Source organism: Panicum virgatum, chromosome 7N (genome assembly GCF_016808335.1).
Source record: "Panicum virgatum strain AP13 chromosome 7N, P.virgatum_v5, whole genome shotgun sequence".
Classification (NCBI taxonomy): domain Eukaryota; kingdom Viridiplantae; phylum Streptophyta; class Magnoliopsida; order Poales; family Poaceae; genus Panicum; species Panicum virgatum.
Window position 1 is genome coordinate 104,597 of NC_053151.1, and position 25,826 is coordinate 130,422.

General features: G+C 44.7%; 3 protein-coding genes across 3 annotated transcripts; all 3 read right to left on the reverse strand.

The window, feature by feature from the left end:
* Nucleotides 1-2,003: 2,003 nt before the first annotated feature.
* On the reverse strand, nt 2,004-3,291 carry LOC120682887. The gene is made up of 2 exons (XM_039964910.1): nt 3,066-3,291; nt 2,004-2,581 (listed from the first exon to the last, which is right to left on the reverse strand). The coding sequence occupies exons 1-2, from the start codon at nt 3,289-3,291 to the stop codon at nt 2,241-2,243; spliced, it is 567 nt and encodes a 188-aa protein (XP_039820844.1). The 3' UTR covers nt 2,004-2,240.
* Nucleotides 3,292-3,317: 26 nt separating this feature from the next.
* LOC120682888 (meiosis-specific protein PAIR2-like) lies at nt 3,318-8,407 on the reverse strand. The gene is made up of 5 exons (XM_039964911.1): nt 8,231-8,407; nt 7,419-7,753; nt 7,183-7,239; nt 3,639-3,693; nt 3,318-3,535 (listed from the first exon to the last, which is right to left on the reverse strand). Exons 2-5 carry the CDS (start codon nt 7,743-7,745, stop codon nt 3,318-3,320), a joined length of 657 nt encoding a protein of 218 aa, XP_039820845.1. The 5' UTR covers nt 7,746-7,753; nt 8,231-8,407.
* A 2,592-nt stretch (nt 8,408-10,999) lies between these two features.
* LOC120682889 (regulator of nonsense transcripts 1-like) lies at nt 11,000-14,058 on the reverse strand. The gene is made up of 4 exons (XM_039964912.1): nt 13,134-14,058; nt 12,726-13,038; nt 12,388-12,640; nt 11,000-12,270 (listed from the first exon to the last, which is right to left on the reverse strand). The coding sequence occupies exons 1-4, from the start codon at nt 14,037-14,039 to the stop codon at nt 11,100-11,102; spliced, it is 2,643 nt and encodes an 880-aa protein (XP_039820846.1). The 5' UTR covers nt 14,040-14,058; the 3' UTR covers nt 11,000-11,099.
* Nucleotides 14,059-25,826: the final 11,768 nt, after the last annotated feature.

Consider the following 25,826-nt stretch of genomic DNA (forward strand, 5'->3'; position numbering starts at 1 on the left):
CAAAATTCACGCATGTCCTAACGATTGTATTCTCTATCGAGGCGAAGAATATGAGAAACTGGATGTTTGTCCTGTCTGTGATGCAAAACGGTACAAGATCAGGCAAAATGATCCTTGTGAGGTCGACGGGGAGCTCGTCAAGAAAAAAGTTCCCACTAAGGTGATGTGTTATTTCCCAGTAATACCATGTTTGAAGTGTTTTTTCAGAAATAAATCCAATGCTAAATTGATTCGGTGGCACAAAGAAGAGCGTAAGCAAGATCAGATGCTGAGACACCCTGCGGATGGGTCCCAGTGGAGAAACGTGGATAGAGATTTCCCAGATTTTTATAACGACCCAAGGAACATAAGGTTCGGTTTAAGTACGGACGGAATGAATCCATTCGGCGAGTGGGGCAGCAGTCACAGTATATGGCATGTGACCCTCTGTATGTTCAATCTTCCTTCTTGGCTATGCATGAAGCGGAAGTACATGATGATGCCGGTGCTTATCCAAGGCCCAAAACAACCGGGCAATGATATTGACGTGTACCTAAGACCGTTGGTTGATGAACTTTTGCTGCTGTGGAAGGAGGAAGGTGTACGTGTTTGGGACGAGTACAAACAGGAGAATTTTGACCTGCGAGCATTGCTTTTATAACTCCAGTATAACATTTACTCATTTAATAACATGTATAATTATTCAAACTAGAATTTATTAAGAACACATGCTCAAACTTTTTTTACAGCAACTTTGCCAACCTAGTATTATTGTGTATGATTTACAGGGACAAAAACATATTATATCTACTAGGAGAAAATACACAAACAAATTAATGTGATAGCAAGAGTAATTCATTTCTCATGTTCTGTTCAAGATCTGGTTCCCAAACTTTTCAGGCATGATTATATACTCAAGAACAAACTTTGGTATAAATTTCATATTTTTCTAACTATTCTAACTATATTCCATGATTTATGGCTATTTAGCAAGGATTTAAACACATAAATAGCTAAACAGTTCTAGAAATACCCAAACTAGGGCATTGAAGTTCATTTACCAAATCTAACTCCTAGAAAAAGTTTCATGATCAGAAAAGGTAGTAGAACTATCACAACAAAAATGTGAAGCTTCCTAGTAGATTTACAAAAGTGAAAGGTTTCATTCAGTTTCCAAGGATGCATTGTTGTTCAAATTTTTACCAGGCAATAGATCTAGCAAAAGGAACATTTTGGTCAAAAATATTCAAAAACTCTAAGCCGGGTACTGACAGTGGCCCCGGGCCCACCTTGGGAGAGGAACGAACACGCAGGTGGGGCCACCACCGTGACGTGATTCTGTGCAACTTGGTTGCAACGGGCGCACAGTGGCGTGCGTAGCGGGAGTCTTGCCCCGTGCTTCCCATCAATCGGTCACTGCTTCATCACGCCTCTACAGCTTAATGACCTGTGGCCCCCACGCGTAGTGCACGTCACGCATCATACCTCTTACCCTCTTCTCTAAAGCAGCACGTACTGCAACCCAGGCTGGCGCGTCCCGTCTCTTCCAAGCAGCCCACAATAGGAATAGGGGTAAGTTGCTGTAGCATAAACTTGTTTTAAATTTGATTTAAAAATTTTAAGGTGATAAAATGGGCTCTCTTGTGATGGATAGCTTATAACCTACAAAGCAGGTTAGCAACGGGCCAAATGTGAAGATCCCAAAGTCTAGCCGTGGGGGTAAAACAGGCGCCCCCTGTGAACAATCATAAATCTTATGAGGTAGTTGTGCGTAGCTTGTACCATGAAAAAGCAACTATATCATGTTGTAAGCTTGCTTAACTTAAGAGATGTTCTTAGCGTTGATTTAACTTGTGAGATGATCTTAATGCTGATTTATCATTCCAACTGTATCGTGTTGTAAGCTTGCTTAAGTTCTGATCGTTGATTTATCATTCTAACATGATATTGTTTGCCTAATTTGTAAAATGTCCGCTGGCAGACGACGGGTAGGGCGATCGTTTATGTGCTGATGGCACAATGAATTATGAATAGAGTAATGCATTATTAGACATTGATTAGGGTAGAGATGTCAGACTATAGATCAACAGGACTAAACCTACCTAATTCCACTACTGGTTCATACTACATGAGATCGCATTTCCAGCCAAATGACAAAAGTAAGCTCTGACAGGTACAAGCACAATGCACATTCCAACGCTCAACAAAATACTGCATTCCCGTCCCATTGCACAGGCCGGACGCGCACGACAGGCAGCGAGCTACAGGTCCCTTGCCGTCTCCACTGCGACTCCCTCGTTGAGCCTCTTCATTGTCAGCTGCTTGTACACGGCGCCCAGCGCCATCACCACCGCCGTGTCCGAGGACCCGGCCAGCGGAGATGCCACACCCAACGCGTCACCCAACAGCTCCAACACAGCATCCACGACCATGCCGGCACTGGCGTTGCCCGCCTTCGCCTGCTGCACCAGACGCCCAGCCGCCTGCTGCACCAACTCCTCAACTGTTGAAGCCCAGCCAGCACCTGCTACAACAGAGCCTGCGGTCCTCAGCCTCTTCGGGGTCGAGCCACCCAGAGGGTCGGTCACTGCAGCACCGCTCTCTTCACCAGGGGAGGCAGAGTTTGGGTTTACAATTCCAATAGAAAAACATTCAGACTTCACCGATAAAGAAAAATTTAGAAATATCAGAAATGTCATATCAAATTCAAACAAATTCAATTTAAAAAATGGCAGGATTTCCCTAAAATCCATCTCTAAGCCATCATACATGACAATTGCATATAACAATAAAGAAATAAGACTACATATCGCAACAATGTCATTTTTTTTTGTTATTGCAGGTTGTAGAAGCCATTAACCATATTCAGTACCTATTAATATCAAAGGAAGAAAGCTGTCCTTTCCACTTAAGGACTAAAATTGCTACTTCCAAGTTGCATCAGAGGACCTATTGCCACTAAGCCAATTCTAGAAAGGCTTACCTGTTTTATTAACCACCCATTTGCCAGCTCCACAACTAAAATTGCTACTTCCAAGTTGCATCAGAGGACCTATTGCCACTAAGCCAATTCTAGAAAGGCTTACCTGTTTTACTAACCACCCATTTGCCAGCTCCACTGGATGACTCACCAACAGCTACCTCTGTCCCCTTCCCTTTGCCCTTTGTTGCAGCCCCATTGGAGCACTTATCCTGGGTAGATTGCATCTCATCAGCACCAGTTATGGACTTTTTGATTCCCTGTTCAAGCACTCCACTCTCCAGGGAACAAACAGGCACAGCCGGCTGCAAGGAAGTTTCAGACAAATGCATTCAACTCAATGTTGATCACAGAGACTCTAGGCTCTAATAATTCTTGCGGCTACTGGGAGACCAGGCTGTGGATATAGCTCACGCACACTTGTAGGAGTCCTGGGATCCTTGTCCACTGCCGCAGCTTCTTGGCCGCTCTGCATGGACACATTCTGCTGCAGCTCTGGAAGCTCCCAGGTACAAGTAAGATCAAACCCAACTGAGTGGAGGCAACCTGTCATGGAGCCATCTCTCATTTCATGGACTGAAAAGAGAAGTAGATAGACATTCACAGAAAAAAAATGAGAATTTAGATAGCATTATGTCACTGAAGTAGCATGCAGATTTAGATTGCTGCCAACACTTACCTCTCAGAAGGTCTTTGCGCACAGATTCAGTATGCTCTGCATTGATTTTGATGGCCTGCATAATTTAACAGTATTTTGAATTGATAATGACAACATGAGTAGTTGGGTGCTGCACCAAAAGAACAGATTATATCTGAAAAAAAAGGAACACATTATATCTCAAAAAAAACATTATGAATGAGTTGTGTCTTTCAACAAGAACATGCTTGATGCTTGTAGCATGGTGGGAAGTCCTCCAGTTGTGAGGCTACCAACCAGGGTTCAAACCCAGGTTCTCAAAAAATAAAAAGGCCCCTCACTGTGTTCCCCAAAAGTATTTGACTCAACCTGTGGCAACGGTGTCCCTGTAGGGGCAAGAGACTGCTTCCGGGTGCCTTTTCTCTACTTTTCAAACAATGCCTTCTGGATGTCTCTCTCCTTGGGTCGAGATTTTTATTCTCCTTTTTAGTTCTCTTTCAACAGTGAAACACAGATTGAGCGACAAACAACAGAGTTATTCTTTCCATCCTGGTTGTAGGGGCAGGCGAGTTAGGGGATGTTATGGCTGTGGGGAGATGTGGAGAGGCGAAACAAGGAACCAGCCAACATCAACAATATCAAGGAGAGGATTATAGAGATAATGATGGTGCAGACCCTTGAAGCGCAGATCTGATGACAAAGAGAATAGAGAAGATGAGCTGGGAGAACATGACCTTGAGCACCAAATCGAGAAGAGAGCAGGGGGTAAGAGAAAGAGGGGGTGAAAATGACTATTATGGACAGAAAGATAAGAGGAGAAAATCAAGCTGCTATAGAAGGATGGGTCCAGCAACTGCAGGCAGAGAGGCGGTGTGCTTCATTTGCAATGGTACTAGACATCAACATGGCCAATGCCCTAACCATCCCTTATGTTACAATTGCAAATGTAGTGGGCATAAAGCAATGTTTTGCCCTGCCAAGAAGGGATTGAGGAACTGTGGTTTTGGTATACCTGGAGCAGGTTTCTTTAGTATCCATATACCAACTGACAAAGGCAAGGGAAGGAAAAAAAAGCGGGGCCATATTGCCTTTGGTTCCGGCATTAGTTAACTTTACACGTTCTTAAAAATAATTTAAAAGCGTACATTTCAGTTTGAACTGAAATGTACACTTTTAAATTATTTTAAAGAACGTGTAAAGTTAACTAATGCACTGATTGCTGTAATATAAATGGCGTTGGATGATTTGGATCATTATGCAACTGCAGCTAATAGCATGACACATCCAGAATGCTTCCAAAGTAAAATCCAGCAATATAAAGGAAAACATTCCAGGCAAAATGTAAGTGATGGCATATACAAAAAGTATAGGAGAACGAAAACAAGAGTAATCTAATTGGAAATAAACCACACAGTGTTTTCAAGTAAATAAGGCAGCAAAACTTTTATAACGTCAGTGTCTGATTACCAAAAAAATATACACCAGTGGCACATAAAAGAATTTGATATTACTATAGCACGGTAGCATAGGCTTAATAAGCTCATATGATTCCCACAACCACACCATACAATTTAAACTCTGTAGAATGGTACAAGGCAATAGCCAATTAGAAACTGTGGAAAAAGAGTTTATGATCCTGAAAACTAATGCAGAAATATGTACTGCTTGGTTGGAACCGAAAGTAGAAATTAAAATGTGTGCTTTTCGGTATTTAGGATCGATTCTACAAAAAGATGGCGACATTGATGAAGATGTTAGGCATAGAATTTCAGCCGGTTGGTTAAAATAGCGGCAAGCTTCGGGCATCCTCTGTGACAAGAAGGTACCACAAAAGCTAAAAGGTAAGTTCTATAGGACGGCGATTCGCCCGGCAATGTTATACGGCGCTGAATGTTGGCCTACAAAAAGGCAACATGTCCAACAATTGAGTGTAGCAGAGATGCGTATGTTGCGCTGGTTTGTTGGGCAAACAAGAAGAGATAGAGTTATGAACGAAGATATTCGGGATAGAGTCGGGGTGGCACCAATTGAGGAGAAATTGATACAACATCGGTTGAGATGGTTTGGACATGTTCAACGGAGGCCCCCTGAGGCGCCGGTGCGTAGTGGGGTTCTAAAGCGGGTTGATAGCGTAAAGAGAGGTAGAGGTCGACCTAAACTGACTTGGAGCGAGGCGGTTAAGAGAGACCTCAAGGAGTAGAATATCTCAATGATTTAGCTACGGATAGGAGCGCTTGGAGACTATCAATCAATGTGCCGGAACCATGCCTTTTGCTTGTTTTTCTTTTTATTTTTCTGTTTACCTATTCTCTACTTTCTGTCTTTTTTTATGCTTCACTTATCCTTAGTTCTCGTTTCTTTTGGGTTTCGTCTCTAGCCTACCCCAACTTGCTTGGGACAAAAGGCTATGTTGTTGTTGTTGCTGCTGCTGCTGCTGCTAGGAACATGGGCAGCTGGCACTGGTACTGTCAAACTCAAATTCAAATAAAAGTGTCTGTTACCATTCAAGTTATATTCAGAAATAAATGTGCCTCTATTCCTCGTGCAAGCAGCGGTCAGAAGGGGAAAAGGTACTAATAAAAAAGTGCTCCTCAAACTCACAGAAATTAAGCATGATGGAAGGCTAAATTAATCAATAAACCTGATGGGTATTCAATGGATTGACAATTTTTAGAGGCTCCAGAGAAATGATTATCAGCCACCACAAGTACTAATTTCTCCTAAAAAATTGAAACGACAAAAAAATCATGTATGCAAACCAATCTGTTACAGGAGAACATATACGCATTGCAGCCCGATGAAATCTAAATGCAAATGAACAGGTCCGTACTTCCTCCCAACCAACTCGGAGACGATTTACTGGCTCCAATGTTGAGAATCACCAAGATCAACCAGGCAAGTAGAAATCAACACCGCCATGTATCAGTCCAAGAGCTAGCAATGTTCAAAACTGCAAAAATCAGAGGACAAACAAGGAAAAGTTCTCTCCCTAGTTTTAGACTGAATCCAGCAGTAACCTAGTACAGAACCCTCTCAGGTGCAATGCTTCCAAATCAGTTAAGGAATTTGAAAAAGGCAAGTAGCGGAAACCCTACCAAATCCATGTGTACTGTCCAAGCAATCCATATGAACAGCCAAACTTATCCATACATTAGAGGGTGTTTCGTGGAGAATTGGGGACCAAATGCAATTTGAGGAATCTAGAAACTACTCCACATGCTTTGAACTGAATGAGAACCATTGGAGGCAGAAACTATCAGAGACCAGAGGGACCCCAAAACCCCACTGCCCAAGCACCAAGTGCGCTAGAATCTGCACACTTAACTGGTGAAACTGAGACAAGATCCACCAACACCCCCGCAAATGCAGAACAACTCAATACGCAAGCATGGCGATGCTCAAATCGACCCCAATTTGAACGAGGAAGCCCACAGTGAAACCTTGAGGCCTTGTGCAAACACCAGTCAGAAACCTCTGGACAACATCTCAATCTAACAACGTTTCGATCAGTAGGGAGCCACCCGAAACCAGTGGAATTGCACAGAATTGAAGTGGAGAAGGGCAAGGTGATAGGGAGGAGACTTACTTGAGGCAGCAAATTCTGTTCCGTGATCTCTGCCTCCTTTGTCTTCTGAGCCAGCACCTGCATCGGAGCCGCACAACCACATTAAGGGCACAAACATGCCTACAAGCAAAGGATGCAAAGCACCTGCAGACTATTTCACCAGGTCTGCATTGCACACGCAGCGGACGTATGTGCATGGGAAGAGGGAGTGGGGAGAGGAGGGTAGTAGTGGTGCGGGATTTGGGGGTACTTTGCACCTGTAATGTCGCTGTGCCCTGGGCAGCATCGCCTTGCCCATCATCTACAGTAAGTTCTTGTATAGTATTTGTGCTCTGGGCAGCATTGGCTTGTCCATCATATGCTCCAAGTTCTTGCATCTGTAATGTCCCTGTGCACTGGGCAGCTTCAGCTTGTCCATCATCTGCAACGAACTCCTGTTTAAGAAATGTTATGCCCTGAGCAGCATCACCTTGTCCATAAGCAAGATGCTCTCTTTCAAAATCGTCCTCGTCACTAGTCAAGTCAACATATTGTGCAACCACCTTATCATCATCACTGGACAGGTCAATAAAGTCCAGTATCATTGCTTAACCTGAAACAGCAAAAGGACCAGATACTAACAGTAAAAAAAAGACCATTATATCTTGAAAATAAATAAATTCGACAAAAAGCAACACGACGAATGAACAAACTAAACATGCCGAGTTGCAGCTATGAAGCAGAGAGCAACACGACGATCTGCTACTGCCGGACCTAACAGATCAGATCATACGAGCCTAGCTGCAAATCACTGAGGTTCTGTCAGGCGGAAGGCTGAACTAAAACCAGGAATGACTGCTGTTGCAGCTGCTCTGACCGACGGAAACCAAGAAATGAAAAGATAAGGTGCTGCTAAAAAGACCAGACAAGCTGAGTTGCTGCTGCTGCAATCAAACAACAGAACAAAACAGCCAAGAGAAATACGAAGGTAAAGAAAACAAATTGGTCTAGCTGGGATGCAGCTACCGAGCTCAGAACCTGCCGGTCATGGATGGGTGGGCAGTGGATGGAGCCGTGGATGTAAGCTCACCTTCGGTGGGCATTGGACGGAGCCGTTGGGGATGGAAGTCGTCGTAGTCCACGCCAGTCGCCAAGATGGAGGTCGCCGTAGAGGGGAGGGAGGAGGAGGATGCGAAGGCTGCCCTCGCGCTGGGGAGGGGAGCGACGGGCGGATTCGAGGAGCAGCAGCAGAAGGGTGAGGAGAGGGAGAGAGGTGAACAGTCGGGCGTGGTAGGGTTTCGGGAGTGGCTGGCGACGGGATATTATTCAAAGGACAGAGCATCTTAGTCGTCCAATTCGATCCAACAGCTAGAAGCGACGTGCGTTCTGATTTGGGCTGTGTGGGCCAAATTAGTTAGACGGGCCAAAACAGGTCTTGTCTCATGCTATCGTACCTTCACTGTTTAATGTTTTTCTTTTTCTTATTTATTTTAAGACTTGCAAAAACAAATATCATGTTTGCCTAATCTAAGATATGTCGTACCAGTGATCCAGCAAAGTAGCATGAAATAGAGATATGACAATGGTGTAACCAAAGTGTCATATGCATCCACTCCGATGTTCATAGTAATGTGCTCAAAGAATAGGTCACCCACCTCACCACTATTAGCACTTCCACATCTTCGGGCACAACCACTACCGGTGCATTTTATTTTGCTTCTTTTATAATCAATTTACCACATAGATATATTCTCGCATGAGTAGTTGTTGGTGTCACAGAAAACAACAAACTACATAAAATTTGTCACTTTTATGATAGAGAAACTCACCAGATAGCGATGCCCAACATCTGGACTGGAAAGCAGCAAGCTAAAGACCTTCACATGCATGCAAGTGCAAGCATATGAAACAAAACACGAGTGTTACAATTTACTAAATTGTGAATTTGAAGATCATTGCAAAGATGCATGTTTTTTTTCTGATCAAGCTACCAGCAAATAAATGAAGAATAAATGTTACAAATAATTCAGTTTGGATTAGTAGCTAAGTAGCAGCTAAACCATAGTGTCTACTGAGCCTAGATGTGCCCTTCATCGTAATGTTAATATATCAAACACCACTATGGCGGTGATGCCGCAAAGAAGTGACTCTAGCTGTAGTTAGATTGATGGCAATCTAACTTTTCGTGGAGTAATTCTAAACTAAAAGAGAATAGAATAGTGTGCAATTTAGAGAGGACAACCATGGATAAAAGTATCTTAACTTAATAACAAAAACTTACAGAAACAAAGGCTTTGTTGTTTGAAATTTAGAGAGTTGCCCTGATTTCCCCTCAAAATTTTCCATTTCTGTTTAAAAGGCTTTGTTGTTGTTGTAATCAAAGTTTCTTGTAAGATCCCCAAGCTCTCTCTCTCCCCCTCTCTCTCCCTCGCTCTCTCCCTCTCTCTCTCCCTCTCGCTCCCTCCCTCTCTCTCTCTCTCCCTCCCTCTCTCTCCCTCCCTCCCTCTCTCCTCTCCCTCCCTCCCTCCCTCCTCCCTCCCTCAATATAAAATTCTTACAGTATTAACATATAAATGGTAAATTTTTGAGCAACTTGCCTGCACATACAAATTATTCTATATTTGAAAATAAGAACACACCTCTTCAAGAAAACAAAGTGTACATAGTCCACTGACTTGATTGAATGAGATGTCGACAACGATGTTTTCCACAAGACACTTAATAATCTTGACCTGTGCATGATACATGACACATATGAGAAAGACTAAAATGAGTGAAAAGCAAAATAATACAAGTGCCAAATAATTAAAGGTGACACAATCCGCAAAAGAAGATAAGGAAGGGGAGCGAGAAAATGCCATTGGATGCATTTTATTGTACATAGAACCTAGAAGTGCCATCAAATGCATAATCTTCTGGAATTCTATAGCATAGCTATTTTGCCACACCATATTGTGCAAAGGATGGTGTAGAAGCAGCAATGGCTATATTACTAAAATGAACTTTGGCTCAAGATATTGTTAGTTTCTGTTCTGCCTCCATTCATATAGCACAAAGTACTATTGGCAACTTCTGGTAATAACTTAAACAGAATTGTAAAGTTTTAAATGCAGGAACAATGCTAAATGAAACTCCAACATATGTACATAGTTAGAACTTAGCAGAGGAGCAACTCCATTTGGAGGTAATTCTGGTGCCTATACAGCAGTAAAAATATAAAAAAAACATGCTGGAATTGTCACATTGAAAAATACCTCTGCCTGAATATACTGGACTTCTTTTACATGAAATTCAGCATTTTCACTCTTCTCTTCACGCTCCAATGCATCCCGGACAAGGTTTACCCAAATCTCCTTTAATTCTTCACTATTACTAAAAGCAGTGACATCAATGTCACCATCAGGTAAGTAAGACTTGAGAGGTACTGAACCAAAGGTAAAAACCTGTAGAGATAAAGAGATCAATTCTCTGTGAAGCACATCTAATCAACTGGACAATTGAACACTCCCTTCCATTTACCTTCGCCATCCCATCCACACCCCCATCGAGATCAAGTCAATAGCCGGATTTAGCGTTTAGGATCTAGGGTTTCCTAGGAATGGTCAGGCAGAGAATGGGCACTCACACCCTGGCGGGCGCCGGCCGGCCAGGCAGGAAGCTCAACCTCGTGGCCCACCCGCTCCCATCCTGTGACCTCCTTCACACGAGCCAGATCAAGCTGATATGAATGTTCGAATGAGTAACTTGGTAGATTGGTTGCTCGGCTCAACTTCTAGTTTTTTTCCACTGCCTTCTTTGCTGTTCTGCTTCTTCCATGCTTTTTTCCCGTTCCATTTCTTTTTTCACGTTTCTAAAGCTCAATGTTGTACACATGGTGACTTCGGTTCTTTTCAGTTTCAGGTACAATTTTTACATGGTCAATCAGTAACATGATGTATGGGGCATATGGAATCAAAATTCTATGATCGGTGAGAGTTTTTTTCCATCTCCCTGAACATCATGTCTACAACGTCGAAAGGCTTCTCAGTCAAAATATGATATAGTATGACCCTAATGTCCTTGTGAGTCTTATCTCTACTTCCAGCCCTAGGGTAGATGGTTTTTCTCACCAGACGATCTGCTGCACTAAAAAGCCCATCCTTTTCAAAATTGTTGAGCATGACTTCTTGTGTGTGAGTTAACTTATCCTCAATCTTACTACTGTGTTGGGGATCACCAAGTAGTAATTTCTCACAAAATTCCTTAGTGACAGTAATCTTCTTATTTATGCCACTCATCCATGTCAGGGAGGTCCTACTTGGATTTATGTAGAATGTTGAGAAGAACTGTTTGACTGTTTCTTCATGCCAATCATTTCTTATACCCATCAGTTTACGAAGATTAATGTTCTTACATTTTTTCTCAACATCAAGCATCTCTTTGGACTGCTTCATGCTTTCCCAATCGATCCATCTGTTGTCCGCAAAATCCTTCTGTTTATAAACATTATTGTACAATTTCTCTTGCTCGGTGGACCAAAAACGACCATCTCTTGCAGATCTGGCCTGCTCGTAGGGGTTTGCCTTTTTTGCTCTTTTATTGTCCTTCATTGCATTTGATCCCTCAGCTAGTTGGGTCAGCTCTTCTATAATCACGTCATTATCCTCTACTGTAGCTTCTATTGCCTGTGCAACTTCTGGTACGGCAAGTTGGTCTTTACAGAAAGGACAGGGCCTCTTCCTTGAATGAACATGACTGGGTGAGAATTCAACGTTGGCTTCATCTATTGCGGTCCCTACTGGGCTGTTAACTGCAAATTGGTCGCATTGTGGTAGAGATAGACTGGAAACTTGGTCCTGACCCATATCTGAATTTCTTTGCATATCCCCAGGCAAGGAACCAATGTTTTCTTCCTCTATTGTTGCATCTACTCGTCTGTCTGCTTCATTGATTGTGGCCTCTATCAGGATGTCACCTGTGCTCTGTGCATATATAGCAAACTTTCTGAAATGACTAATGGCTTCAGCAAGATGCATGTCTAAGTGAGCATGAAAGAGCAAATTGTGTTCCTTTGCATCTTGGACTACCTTAGACCATATTGAATTACTTCTCAGGAGAGTTGTTTCATGTCCAAGGATCCAAAGGTGTTTCCTGCGAGTTAAATAATTCATTTAAATAAAAAAATGAATAAAAATGTAGTGGAATATTGATTTGTCAAAGATTCAAAGGCATTTCTTGCCAACAAAAAAGGAACAAAAGCTAACATACCTTGCTCTTGTCAAGGCCACATTAGCTCTCCTATCAGAATCGAGAAAGCCTATGTTCCCACCATGATTGCATCGAACCATTGAAAGTATTATTATGTCCTTCTCATCACCTTGACATGAATCAACGGTTTGTACTTTAACAGAAAGAAACTCATGTTCCTTAAATCTATCAAGTCTTTCTTCCAAATCATTCACTTGGGCTGCATATAGAGATACTACACCAACACTGATTTTCTCCTCCTTATAGGTGCATGCTGCAGTAGAGTTGGACCAAATATATAAGGATCAGCCATAAACGAATCATATTTAATAAACCTCCAAAAAGTTAAGAGACTGTACTTTTAGCAAGTCTGTCAACGATCGTCTCTGCAACAATAGCTTCAGCCTCATTTACTAAACTCATTCCAATTTGTTTTTCTGTACCTTCTCTAACATTAATGAATGAATAATGATCAAAATTATGACCGATAAAAATGTTGGGCACTCCACTAGCCTCAGTGCGATCTTTAATCATTCCACTATAAAATGTTTTATTTGGAAAGTTGCTGATGTGAGGGTGCATTCTATATTGCTCATCGAGTAACAGCTTGTGGTGGCCAATTTCACTCAATCTCTCAAACAGGCTTCGTCCATACTTAGCCTCTTCAGCAATCTAGAAATTTGGAAATTAGCAGAAAGGAGAAAAAATAGGAAATAATAACAGGTAACATAAGGAAAGATTCAAATGGTTTTATAGTGAAGACATACCGGGCTCTTAACCACTGGTTGTAGCTGCTTGTCATCCCCAATAAGCACCACATGTTTTATCCCACAAATTGCGAGAGGGATCAGCGACTCACATTCTTTTAGGTATGCTGCCTCATCAATAACCAAGGTGTCGTATTGCTGATTTTTTGTGAGCCTAGATGAACCACAAGGAGTGCAAAATACAAGTTTTGCATTTTCCAAGAGTTTGTTCCTAGCATGTTTTTCCTTTGCTCGATGGTCCAATAAAATTTTTGATAGGTTATTATTAGTGTCCATATGCTTATTACTCCCAAACATAATGACGTCCGCAAGTAAATAGCTGGTTTCAGTGGACTCTTCAAGTAGACAAACAAAACGAGAAGCCAATTGTACGAGAGCTGTGTTGGTTGGAGCACATACAAGAGTTCTATGTGTCCTTAGAGACTTTAGAATCATAAGCAGAAACACTGAAGCTGTTTTAGTTTTACCTGTGCCAGGTGGCCCCCAAATTAGATGTACAGAATGCTTTGAACATTCAGAGGCTGAAAAGCAACTTTCCACTGCATCTCTCTGTGATTTATTCAATCCAAAATCCTTATCTGTGAATTTTCCATCAGCCTGCAGCATATTGTCCACATTCTCATTTCTAGCCAACATGGCATCGACTATATGTGGATTTTCTTTGAAACCTCCTGTAATGACTTCCCAACTATGTGCAAAAGTGATCAGATTAGTCAGGTGCATAACTTGGTAGGAAGTTTGGTCATTTGGACTGCCCCCATATGGTGACTGCGACAGCCAGACATGCATTGATGCTAGATAGTCCTCTACATGGTCGTTGACCAAGGTAACCACTAGGATAGTGCAAAAGGAGCCAGCCTTGATAATTTGGTCGCTTGAGTTCAATCCCCTCTTTGACAATAACATGATATGTCCTCTTTTTGGCATATCCTTTTTCATTACCTTTCCCGAAATGAGCTTGACTTCGTATTTATTTGGCCTGCTGCTGTTCTTGAGTTTCTCAACATTTAGGCCTATGGATATGGTATCCATGCCAGAGCAGATTTGATTCCAAATCTCTTCTATTGTTGGATAACGAAATGCCTTTGTATAGACCAGAAGGTTTTCAAATTCATTGGGAATAGTCTCCACCTGTAGTAACATGGAAACCATGAAATGGAGATGTTTCAGGTGCCAAATAAGGAATATTGCCTGTTGGGAGAGGCTCATACCTTAAAAGGGGCCCGTTGCTGCTTCAAAATGTCGTGAACTGACCATGATAGCACCTCTTTGAACAAAGTTTGGCCAGGTAGCATTTCGATGATTCTAGTGTTCACAAAATAAATTAGAATCCCGTCAATTAATAAACCAAGTCCTGCCGTCTCCAGCACCGGAGATCCACCTCAGCGTTGCTCGGTGCTGCTGCAGACAGGACCCCACCGCCTCGCGCGGGGGCCCCTGGCGCTAGCACCAAGGACAAGCCGGCGAACGACCGCACTTCTCCACGCGTCGCACCGGTCCATCTGCTGCGCAAGGGCTCTGGTTTCCATCGGCATCGGCGACGGCAGGGGGAGGGGGCCTCTTCCATTCAAAGCCAAAGAATTTGTCTCATGCCATGTAAGCATGTGACAGCTCTTAGGCAAGGAGGGGTCCCCCGAGCTCCCGAGGTGATGCTGGATGATGCGGTTCAGGCACGTCCAGGGCGCCTTCACCTCCGAAGAAGAACACGCTGTATAGCATGCAGCCGTAGGTTACTCCTAAGAAAGGAATGAGAGATTTTCTCCTTTGTAATAGCGTGGCGTCTACGTGTGTGTCCAGAGCGGTCAAGGTCCGACCTTGTAAACCCGACCTCTGGCCCTATCACACAAACAGGCAAAAGCGGTCCGGAGCGGTGGAGGTCCGACCTCGTAATCCCGACCTCCGATGTATACCGTGACAACCACAATAATAAAGGAGATTTTCTTTCTCAGTTTTACCTAGGCTCCACCCTGATTACATTTATTCGCCTTGGTTTAACTATTCTTTCCTCTTGACCGGAGTTTCCCTTATTGCTAACAATCCAAGTTAAGTTGCTGGCTTGTGGTCAGGTGAAGACACCCCTTCTAGCTGGAAGGCAGTCCGGACCCCTAAGGACCTGCTCTGGAGAAGTGGTATTTGTATCCTGGGGTAGAGAAGCTCCGCGTGGCTTAGCCTGGTAATGTACCCTAAGTTTACGTACTTCACTACCCTGTTACAAGTACTCTAGTATCCAGGACTGCTGTCTTTAGAGGTCCCGGGCTCTCTTCTAGTATAAGGCTTGGTTTCTTTGCACCTTACTATGAGGTCCGGTAACATGCTTCATCGGATTGTCAGCAACAGTCGCTCCAAGTCCACTCCGGTGGCCCGCTCCGGCGGAGACCGCTCGCCACGGTCGCTCCAAGTCCACTCCGGTGGCCCGCTCCGGCGGAGACCGCTCGCCACGGTCGCTCCAAGTCCACTCCGGTGGCCCGCTCCGGCGGAGACCGCTCGCCACGGTCGCTCCAAGTCCACTCCGGTGGCCCGCTCCGGCGGAGACCGCTCGCCACGGTCGACAAAAGCCGGGTCCGGGAAGTGGTGCTTGCTCCCTGAGCGATCCAAAGTCTGTGTAGCCGCTTAGCTTGGTTCCGTACCCTAAGCCTACACCTTCGTCGCCCCATGGAGAGCGCTCTAGTACCTAAACCTGGCAACAGGCATACCGGCCTCAGGGGTCCGGGATGCCCGCACTCTCCAAGAGCACACCAACGCAATCAAGTTGCGTAGGAACACATCACGGTGGTGGCCCCACCCGCGGGTTCGTACCTCTCCCGAGGTGGGCCCGGGGGCCACTGTCGGTACCCCAGGACTGGGGTACCCCCTCTTGCTGTGTCTAGGCAAGAGCCTTAGTAGTCATCCTTGACTACAACCAAACAGCCGGACCCCTGCGGTCCGAAGTCCTGTCCTCCCGACAATGGTCCGGACCCGTTCCACGGCCGGGGAAGGTCCGAGGACGCCACGTGTCCCAGGAGAGACAGGCGCTCAAGCGCAAGCAGCCAGGGCTCCGGACCTCCCGAGGAGTCCGGACCCCCGCGGGGTCCCGGACCCCTCATAGGGTCCCGGACCCCCCGCATAGCAATCGGACCCCTCTCCAAGGGAAGGTTTCGATGTCCCGCCTCAGGATGGTCCACCTACCTTCGCATTCATTGCGGTAGGTGGACGTCCGCATTGATATAGCAGAAGCCGAGGCGTTTGACTAGCCAGGGGACACTATTGATCGCGTATTACCAAGGTAGTGGGGGCACTGGCGCCGCCCACGCCGCGTCTGCCAGTCTGCCATAACAGATGGATACGACGGCTCGGCTTCGCCCTTTATGACGCTACATAATAGCCTCAGCAGGCCACGCCGCAAGCTACGCTACTCCAACGGGCACCTAGCTGACGGGACAAGAGAAGACCCCCCTGTGTCAGAGGAGCAGCAGTACGCATATCGGAGGGAAGATTCGCTACCACTGTAGCCACAGTCACGTTGGGCCCACCTGTCGGGGCATCAACGTTCTATGTATCCGCTCCCCCTTGATCTATAAAAGGAGGGGGCGCCGCTAGAAAACCTCAGGCCGGGCAATAACCAAGGCCAGCAGAGGATAGGTTCATACACACCACCAAGAACAATACATCTCCTAGTGGACGTAGGGTATTACGCTCCGGCGGCCCGAACCACTCTAAATCGTGTGTTCTTGAGTCCTTGTCCCAGCATAGATTCAGCCCCATCGTCTAGTACTTCCCCGAGTACTCCCTCACAGGGAATAGGCGGGTGCGCTCCGCCACCCGGCTGTGGGTACCCCTAGAAACCCCACAACAGACATAAATGGAGAAAGGGGAGAATTTTTTTTAGGAGTGCTAAGGGACTCAGATAAGGGGAGAAAATAGGAAGGCTCACAGGGGAGAAATCGAAGGACGGCGGCCGCAAAACGGCGGCTAGGGCGTCGTGGAGCTTCAACCGGCGGCTAGGGCGGCGGCGCTGGGCGGTCAAGTTTGAACGCGCCCTAGAAGAAGAGGCCGCCGGCGGCCGCGGCGGTGCTGGTTCCCCACTCGTCCGATCCCAACCTCCGGCGGCCGCGGCGGCGCTGGTTCCCCACTCGTCCTTTCCCAACCTTCTTGTCTGAACTCTTGTCTGATCTTCTTTTCTTTGGCTTTTTTCCTCCTTCTTTGCACCGCAGCGGCCCAGCCCAGCGCCCTCCTCTCTCTGCGTGGCGGGACCCGCCTGTCGGCGCAGCCAGCGCGCGCCGCGCCCAGCTCTCTGCCGCTGCCGCTGATCGGACAAGGGATCGGACAAGAGATCGGACAAGGGATCGGACAAGAGATCGGACAAGCGAAGTGGATAGCGGGCCGTATCACGCCGTGAACCGATGATGGGCCGGAACGCTCGAACCAGGGAGATGGGAGGTGTAAACACTACTAGCATGCCATAATAATAATAGCAACATATAACTCTGTTGAGCCGGTGTAAGGGTAAGCTGTTGTTTTGTTTTCTGCTTATTCATCTCATATACGATAATAAACTCTTTTAGATTTTCTACAGCCATTTCAGTTATTTATACTTATTGTTCTTTCGATGGAATATTAGGCAGAACTTCCCAGCAGCCAGCTAGTGTGAGGAGAGGAGCCTAAACCTGAGCTCCTGCCTGCTGGTAAGCCAACCTTATCCCATGCAAGCTTTGTTCACTTTTCCTGTGAAATCTAATGGGCCAGCCAAAAGTGCTCCCCTTCCACAGGCAGATGGTTGCTAGTATTTAGGTTCTGCAAGTGAAATCTAATGGGCCAGCCAAAAGTGCTCCCCTTCCATACGTAGATGGTTACTAGTATTTAGGTTCTGCAATTGCAGCTGACCTTAAGATATATATGTTTGAGCTGACTGCGTTCAGCCTTCGATGTCATCTCACAGTCAGTAGACATTATGATTTGTTTATAGCAACTGTACTACTGCAGTTTGCAATTATACTTTTATGGCTTAGTGTTAGGGAAATACGGTATTTTTGGAGCCTATAATTTCCCTTATCTAAACATTGTGTGTTTCTCATCTTGTCATCTCACAGTCAGTAGACATTATGATTTGTTAATCTGTCTAATTTTATACCTTTAGCTCAAGGAAATGCAGGAGGAGTTGGCAGAGAGGGATGCCAGTCAGCAAGCAATGTCAACGAAGAGTAGTGCAAGGAGTCCATGCAGTTGTTCAAGCTGCATTTTTGTTGTTTTGGCCCTGCTGTTTGGTCTGATGTTAAGAACAGGGATGTTTGGCTGATGCCAATTGTGCAGGAAACTGAGATCAGAATGCTGCTTGTTTCAACATCCGGCTCCGGCTGGCAGTAGTAAATTATATGAACTGGATTAGTTCTTTTGGTCAGCAATGGTTCTTTTGTTGCAAGGGTGGCTAATTTCTCATGTATGGTGATGTGAACTTTTGTTCCTAACCAAAAACGAATGCAGAACTGCTCCAAGAATATTCCATAACTCTTAAAACATCAAATATTCCTGTCTCGAACATGGAATATTTACACTTTGTTATAAGAATAATCTATATTACAACATCAAATATTCCTATTGCTTGTACTTTAGTGATTTCCAAGAGCTATATGCATGTACAGAATTCTTTTTGCCAAAGCTTCGCAGATGTGTCCAGAGATTTAAAATTGCACACATAACTGACTTCTGTACTGCTTCATTTGTTTCTACTATGTGGATTAGGATTTCAAAGTTTTGCGATGTACTTGACTACCAATCTCTTACAATGTATCATCAATCGCTACAAAACTAATGGTGTATTAGAAGATATCTGAATGAAATAGGAATGCATTCATAGTCATTTCTCATAATATAATAGCACATACAAAAGAAGGTGCATGACCATTTACATTGGTACATGGCTGATGTATTGAGAGAAAACACTGAAGCAGTTTTCGCTGCATGTGATGCTGCTCATGGGCGCTGGGCTAAGCTCCTAGGTGTCCGTGCTGCTCTACATCCCAGATTAAGGCTTCAGGAATTCTTGATCATCTACAATATCACAAAGAATTTATAGCTGCTACTGAAAAGATTATTTCTTTTTCCTGTTTGAAATATAAATGCACCCATGCAAATATAATGCATAACATAAAGGAGAAAAAGTAACTAGGAAGAAGTCATTACTTGTAGTTTATCACTCGCCATGGTTAGCCGATGGCCAGATGTTGCTCATCACTTCATAGCGGTTAAGTTCGGTAGCATTTAACTTATCCTTCTTCTTGCGTAGATTCTCGTAGTTTTTCTTCAAGTTCCGCATTTTGCTTCTAATTCTTTCCTGATCAACATATTTTCGCGGAAGGATAGATTGAAACAGATCTACTAGTTCATTAGAACGTGGCAACCTATGGTTTTTCCCCCTATACTCGATAAGGACCTCCATAATCTTTTTCTCCACATCCTCTGGCCACTTTCTTCCCCTACGACCTGAGTTTGTAGCTGCGGTGTACCTTGTGGAGGAGCAGGTAGCTGTGGTGTACCTTGTGGTTGTGGAGGAGGATCCTGTTGTGGCGAGAGAGGAGGATAGGGGCTGCGAGGTTGATAACCACGAAAACAACATGTGTGCACATGGATCACATCCTTGTGCAGCTTCAGCTATATGCTCTGCAGTGGAGCCGCTTTGGAACATATAAAATTAAAAATGATTATTATTACAATACGGAAAAGTGACAAATACTTCTAAATGGCTTCTAAAGTTCATGATCAAATTTGAAAGGAACCTTGGTCTGACAACGTTATGGTACACCTTGATAAGGTCCGACAACTCCCGTTTGCACTGAGGACAAACATCCATCTTCACAGTGGAGGGGAAGGTAGTGAGAGGAGAAGGAAAAAATAGGAGGAGAGTAATGTTTAGAAATGTTGAGATACATTACCAGCTGCTTCCGGTGTGGTGGAGGCTGGAGGTGGAGGCTGAGGAGACGCTTGGAGGGAGGGACGCGCCCCGACAATGGTGTGTTATGTGAAGATGGAAGTTTGATAGAGAATCCCTGTCCTCTCCCTCACGGACATCCCACTTGCCCTTTTAATACCAAGGGAGTGGGGGAGGAAGACGGAGCCTCAGTCCGCCCGGGGCTCGGAGCTTTAGGCCCCTGACCGAACCATGCTTTAGGGCCCCTCAGGCTGCACAGGTGCTCCTGCTTGAGAAAGGCTTGAGAAAGATTCTGCGTGTGAAAAAGAATTAAAGATTCGGCATGTACAGGACTCGTCGCTGCAGCAGCGTGTGCCTAGGACGCTGCGTTAGTCCAGGACCAGGCGCGACACCGATGCCCCTCTTTTAAAATCTGCGCCGTGTTTAGTTGCAAAAATTTTAGTGTGTAAAACACTGTAGTACTTTCGTTTGTATTTGGTAATTATTGTCCTGTCATAGATTAATTAGGCTCATTAGATTCGTCTCGTAATTTACAAGCAAACTATGCAATTAGTTTTTTATTTCGTGTAGATTTAATATTTCATGCATGCATTGAAAAATTCGATGTGACAGGAAATCTTGTAAAGTTTTGGAATTTTGGATGCAACTAAACAGGGCCCTTCACTGTTACGCATGCCTCGATCTCCAGTCTCCAGTCGTGCTCCCTGTCCAGCGCAGAGGGCCTCACGGGTCACGCCTACAGTGGACGCCTGCACATGTCTCGCTTGCCGTTGCCCATATACACCGTGTTCGGCAGGCTGGAGCTGGAGGCTGGAGCTGGAATGCTGTGAGAGAAAAATATTGTTGAGCTGGCTGGAGCTGGAGCTGGTGGCTGGAGTGGTGTGAGAGAAAACTACTGTAGCGCTAGAGGAGAGTAGACCAGCCGAACACATTAATAGCGTGGCCTGCTACGAGTAGTCACGGCAATCAACGGACACAGCAGGTACGCGAGCCGTCTGCCCCGTTTAGTTCCCAAAAATTTTCCTACAGTACCCGTCACATCGAATCTTTCGACACATACATGAAGTATTAAATGTAGTTGGAAAAAATAACTAATTGCATAGTCTAATTGATTAGCACGAGATGAATCTTTTAAACTTAATTAGTTCATGATTGGACATTATTTGTCAAATAACAACGATACATGCTACAGTAACTTTTTACCTCACTTTTTGCAAACTAAACGGGGCCTCAAGATCCGTGGGTCAGGTCAGAGCGGCCGTCGAGTAGTTATCGGTGCACCCGAGCTCGAGAACTGGTCACTACCCGCTTAAATGTGAGTGTTTTATAAGACCTAGAGCTTTGATCATGATGCCTTGTTTATAAATGAGTGATACATGTTTGCTAAACTAACCTAGGATGCCCTAGAAAGCATGACATGGTAGTGTGGTATCTTTATCACATGTGAGCTTACATGTTAAAATGTGAAATTTGCTAAGTAAAGCACTTAATTATGTTTAATACACTTTAGACCATAATGTAAAATGTTGATAAAAGTATTAGTTAACCCCTAAACATGTCTAGGGTCACTTAGGGTCTCATTTGGAGCAATGTTCATGTAGGACATTTCACCAAATTAAGCCCCTAAATAATGGTTGACTAAATAAGTCCATAAAACATGTTTTGTTTGACCAAACAGGAAACCCTAGCTACAGTTTTTGCATGGCTGTGGGCCCAAAATAAAAGTTGTAGATAATTTCATGTAGAACAAAAGTTAGTTTTGGGCCAAGTCATGAAAATGTGTGGAAAGTGCTCAAAAAGTAGTTTGAATGCAGTTTTGAAATGTTTTTCAGCACTTAGAATATTTTCAAAACCTGTTTTTCATGTACCTATTGCTTGACATGACATGTTCTCAGATTTTTGTGTAACAACTCGAGAAACTCCAAATGTAAAAGTTGTTAATAATCCTATGAGGAACACCATGTCAAATTTTGGGCTCAATCCGAAGTGTTTTGACAAGGTTTTGACTTCAACTTTGCTCGGTGATTAGCTCACTGATAGTGGTTAATTAAGGGTTAATTAACTTCCAAACCAGTGAGCAATTGACAGAAAGTGCTTAATCAAAGTGGTAGAGGAATGCACCCTGTTCCGCTAGGCGTCGATTAGCCGGCGATTAGGAGCGACTACGCGCTGGGCGAAGCCCGTCACCTCGCCTATGGGGGGTAGTCGCCCATCTAGGCGAGCGGAGGTGGCGACTGGCGCGGGGAAGTAGGGACAGGGGCGGCGGAGGTGGCGACCGGCACGGAGGAGGCGGGGACGGGGGCGGCGGAGGTGGCGACCGGCGCGGAGGAGGCGGGGAAGGGGCGGAACATCGGTTACCGATCAAGCCCGATTTTTGCCCCCATGCTCAGCCTCCTAGGAAGTTCAACCCTAGAATTCTAGGAGAAATCAAAGACGAGATTCAGAGAATGACCGAAGCATGATTCATCCGGCCATGCAGATACGCCATGTGGATTTCAAATATTGTGCCTGTCCGGAAGAAGAACGGCCAACTTCGGGTCTGCATCGACTTCAGAGATCTCAACAGAGCCATGCCCAAGGATGAATACCCGATGCCGGTGGCCGATTTGCTCGTGGATGCAGCAGCCAGGCATAAGATGATGAGCTTTCTCGATGGCAATGCCGGGTACAATTAGATTCTCATGGCAGAGGAAGATGTATTCAAAACTGCTTTCAGGTGTCCTGGGAATATCTGCCTATTTGAGTGGATCGTCATGACCTTCGGCCTCAAGAACGCCGGAGCTACGTACCAGCGAGCAATGAACTACATCTTCCATGATCTTATCGGGCGATTGGTTGAAGTCTACATCGATGACGTAGTTGTTAAATCGGCTCTACCGGGAACCCACCTAGCCGATCTACGACGCGTACTGGAACGCACACGGCTTCATGGTTTGAAGATGAACCCTAAAAAGTGCGCGTTTGGTGTGATAGCCGGGCAGTTCCTTGGTTTTATGGTGCATGAACGTGGCATCGAGATTGGTGATAAAAGCAAGAATACCATTACAACGAAGACACCTCCGGGAGATAAGAAGCAGCTACAGAACTTGATCGGCAAATTGAACTACATCAGGTTGTTCACATCGAACCTTTCTGGCAGGATTGAGCCGTTCATGCCTCTCATGAAGATCAAGAGTGCCAGCGATTTTACCTGGGGGTCGAAGCAGCAGAGGGCTTTCAATGATTTGAAGCAGTACTTGTCCTCACCACCAATGTTGGTCCCGCCTCAGCTAGACCGACCTTTCATTGTATACCTATCAGCCGATGGAGTCTCCATCGGCTTGGTGTTGATCCAGGACTTCCAAGGGAAAGAAAGGGCGGTATTCTATCTCAGCTGACGCCTACTCGACACGAAAACCAGGTACAACGAAATGGAACGCCTTTGTCTCTGCCTGTACTTTACATGCACCAAATTGCAACACTACCTACTCAACATTGAAACTCGCGTGGTCTGCAAAGCCGATGTCATCAAGCACATGCTGTCAGCGCCCATTCTCAAAGGGCGGCTTGGGAAGTGGATGTATGCCCTCTCAAAATTTGACTTGCGGTATCAGCCAGCCAAAGCTGTCAAGGGGCAAGCTTTGGCTGACCTCATCACAGAAAGCGCAGTGCCATCGACTTAGTTCGTCGACATTAGGCCGTGGGTCATGTTTTTTGACGGATCGACTTGCAAATCGGGTTGCGGCATCGGACTTCAAATCGTCTCTCCAAGGGGAGCAGCTTATGAGTTCGCGATTCGCTTGAAATCTAAGCTCACTAACAACCAGACCGAGTATGAATCTATTTGAAGGAGTTTGGAGCTGCTCCTAGAGGCTGGAGCCGAAGCGATTGAAATCTTCGGCGACTCGAAGGTGGTAATCCGTCAGCTCACGGAAGATTACAACTGTGCCAGCGACCTACTACACCCATACTTTATCAAATGCCAGGACCTGATGCGAGATCCCGCCAAGTCACCCTCGCTTGGCTGCCCAGGGAGCAGAACGATGAAGCGAACAGGTTGGTGCAGGCTGCATCTAGGTACGTACCGCAAGCTGATGATATTTCAGTTCAAATATTGCAGTAGACCATTGCTGATTGGAGAGCCGATCTCCTCCACTACTTGAAGGATCTGGCTCGGGGGCGGAGCTTGGGCTTTTTTTGTATATGACTTGGAAACTGCTGCAGCAGTTTACCGAAATAGAATCAGTCCAGACCCTGTATTCTTGACAGCAGAATCTTCCTCAACTGGTGGATTTTAGACCATCAAAAGAAGAGGGCAGGTTTTGCATGCCACAGTTAATGATGCAACTGTTGTGCCTTTTGTCAGCGGTCAAGTATGGTCTTCTGTACTTCTGGACTCCCCTTTCTTATCTATGTATCAGATACTTCTTTTAAGTTTTAACACAATTTTGGTATACAGTTAAACAACCTTGAGCTCGCGGTAAATCTTGCCAAGAGGGCTAATCTTCCTCATGCTGAGAATTTGGTAAGCTCCATTACTGAGATGACTTATGTGGATGCTATTTTGTTGGCCATGCTTTCTTGGCTATTTTGATGCTCATTTGCTCAAGAGGAAACTAATATGGATTAGCAAACTGTGCGACCCAAAATTTCTTGAGAAACCAGGAGGGGCAAGTCCCTATTGATTAGCAAACTAATATGGAAAAATGGAAACAGAGCTATGTACATCGTTAAAAAAAAGAAAAAAGAAAAAGAAAAGAAACAAAGAAAAAAGAAAAAGAAAAGAAACAGAGTTATGTACATCAATGCAAAAAGGAGCAACTAGATGTAATCTATTTCAATGGCATATCTTGTCAAAATGTTTGCTTCATCAATTCATTTCATATCTTTCAGTCCCAAATGTGTTTATTGTTGGGAAGACCACATATTTGACCATTGGCTGATTTTGAGCATATGGCACCAGCTGGTTTCCACCTATAGCTTGTTGTTTTAGGGGATTTTCTATCACTGTCATTGCCCCACAGGTGCTTATGTTGCTTGTACTTTAGTGATTTCCAAGAGCTATATGCATGTACAGAATTCTTTTTGCCAAAGCTTCACAGATGTGTCCAGAGATTTAAAATTGCACACATAACCGACTTCTGTACTGCTTCATTCGTTTCTACTATGTGTATTAGGATTTGAAAGTCTTTTGCGATGTACTTGACTACCAATCTCTTACAATGTATCATCAATCGCTACAAGATTAATGGTGTATAAGAAGATATCTGAATGAAATATGAATGCATTCATACAACTTTGATACACTAAGCATGCATATCATTTAACTAGTTCAGATTTTATGAAGGTTGACCTTTTAAAATCCAAATTTGCCTTTGTAAATGAACGGTGCCTCTGGGAAAAAATAGCTTCAAAATAACATGTAGACATTCATGGGCTTTTCAAAGAAACTACTTTTCATACATATTTCATTTCTCAGTTCTCAGACTTATTGAGCCATTATCCTTGCATTCATGCAAGTATTGATGCTTTGCAATGTTTATAGAAGTTGTAGACTGTGTAGTTGAAGTTACCGATATGTGTCAAGGTGTTAGATTGATCTCGTTTCGGTCTTGTGACCGAACGGGAAACCAAATCAGTGCCCTGTTCGGGGGCGCAGAATCCGCGCCCTGTTCGGGGGCATAGAATCCGCGCCCTGATCGGGCGCGCATATCACCCCGTTGGTTGTGGCCCCCAGTCACAGGCGCCATATAAAAAAAGGGGGTAGGGCCGGCACGGACACCAACGCGATGTACGCCTCCGCAACCCTAGCC

Bases quoted from the DNA above. Each gene is read 5' to 3' on its own strand.
- LOC120682887 (XM_039964910.1), bottom strand. From the start codon at position 3,291: ATGCATTTGTCTGAAACTTCCTTGCAGCCGGCTGTGCCTGTTTGTTCC. The intron at 2,582-3,065 runs GTAAGCCTTTCT...CCCCTGGTGAAG, and splicing joins ATGGGTGGTTAGTAAAACAG to AGAGCGGTGCTGCAGTGACC.
- LOC120682888 (XM_039964911.1), bottom strand. From the start codon at position 7,745: ATGATACTGGACTTTATTGACCTGTCCAGTGATGATGATAAGGTGGTT. The intron at 3,694-7,182 runs GTAAGTCTCCTC...TAAATTATGCAG, and splicing joins AACAGAATTTGCTGCCTCAA to GCCATCAAAATCAATGCAGA. The intron at 3,536-3,638 runs GTAAGTGTTGGC...TTCTCTTTTCAG, and splicing joins GCGCAAAGACCTTCTGAGAG to TCCATGAAATGAGAGATGGC.
- LOC120682889 (XM_039964912.1), bottom strand. From the start codon at position 14,039: ATGTTATTGTCAAAGAGGGGATTGAACTCAAGCGACCAAATTATCAAG. The intron at 13,039-13,133 runs GTATGTCTTCAC...CCAAATTTCTAG, and splicing joins AACCAGTGGTTAAGAGCCCG to ATTGCTGAAGAGGCTAAGTA. The intron at 12,641-12,725 runs GTACAGTCTCTT...ACTCTACTGCAG, and splicing joins CGTTGACAGACTTGCTAAAA to CATGCACCTATAAGGAGGAG.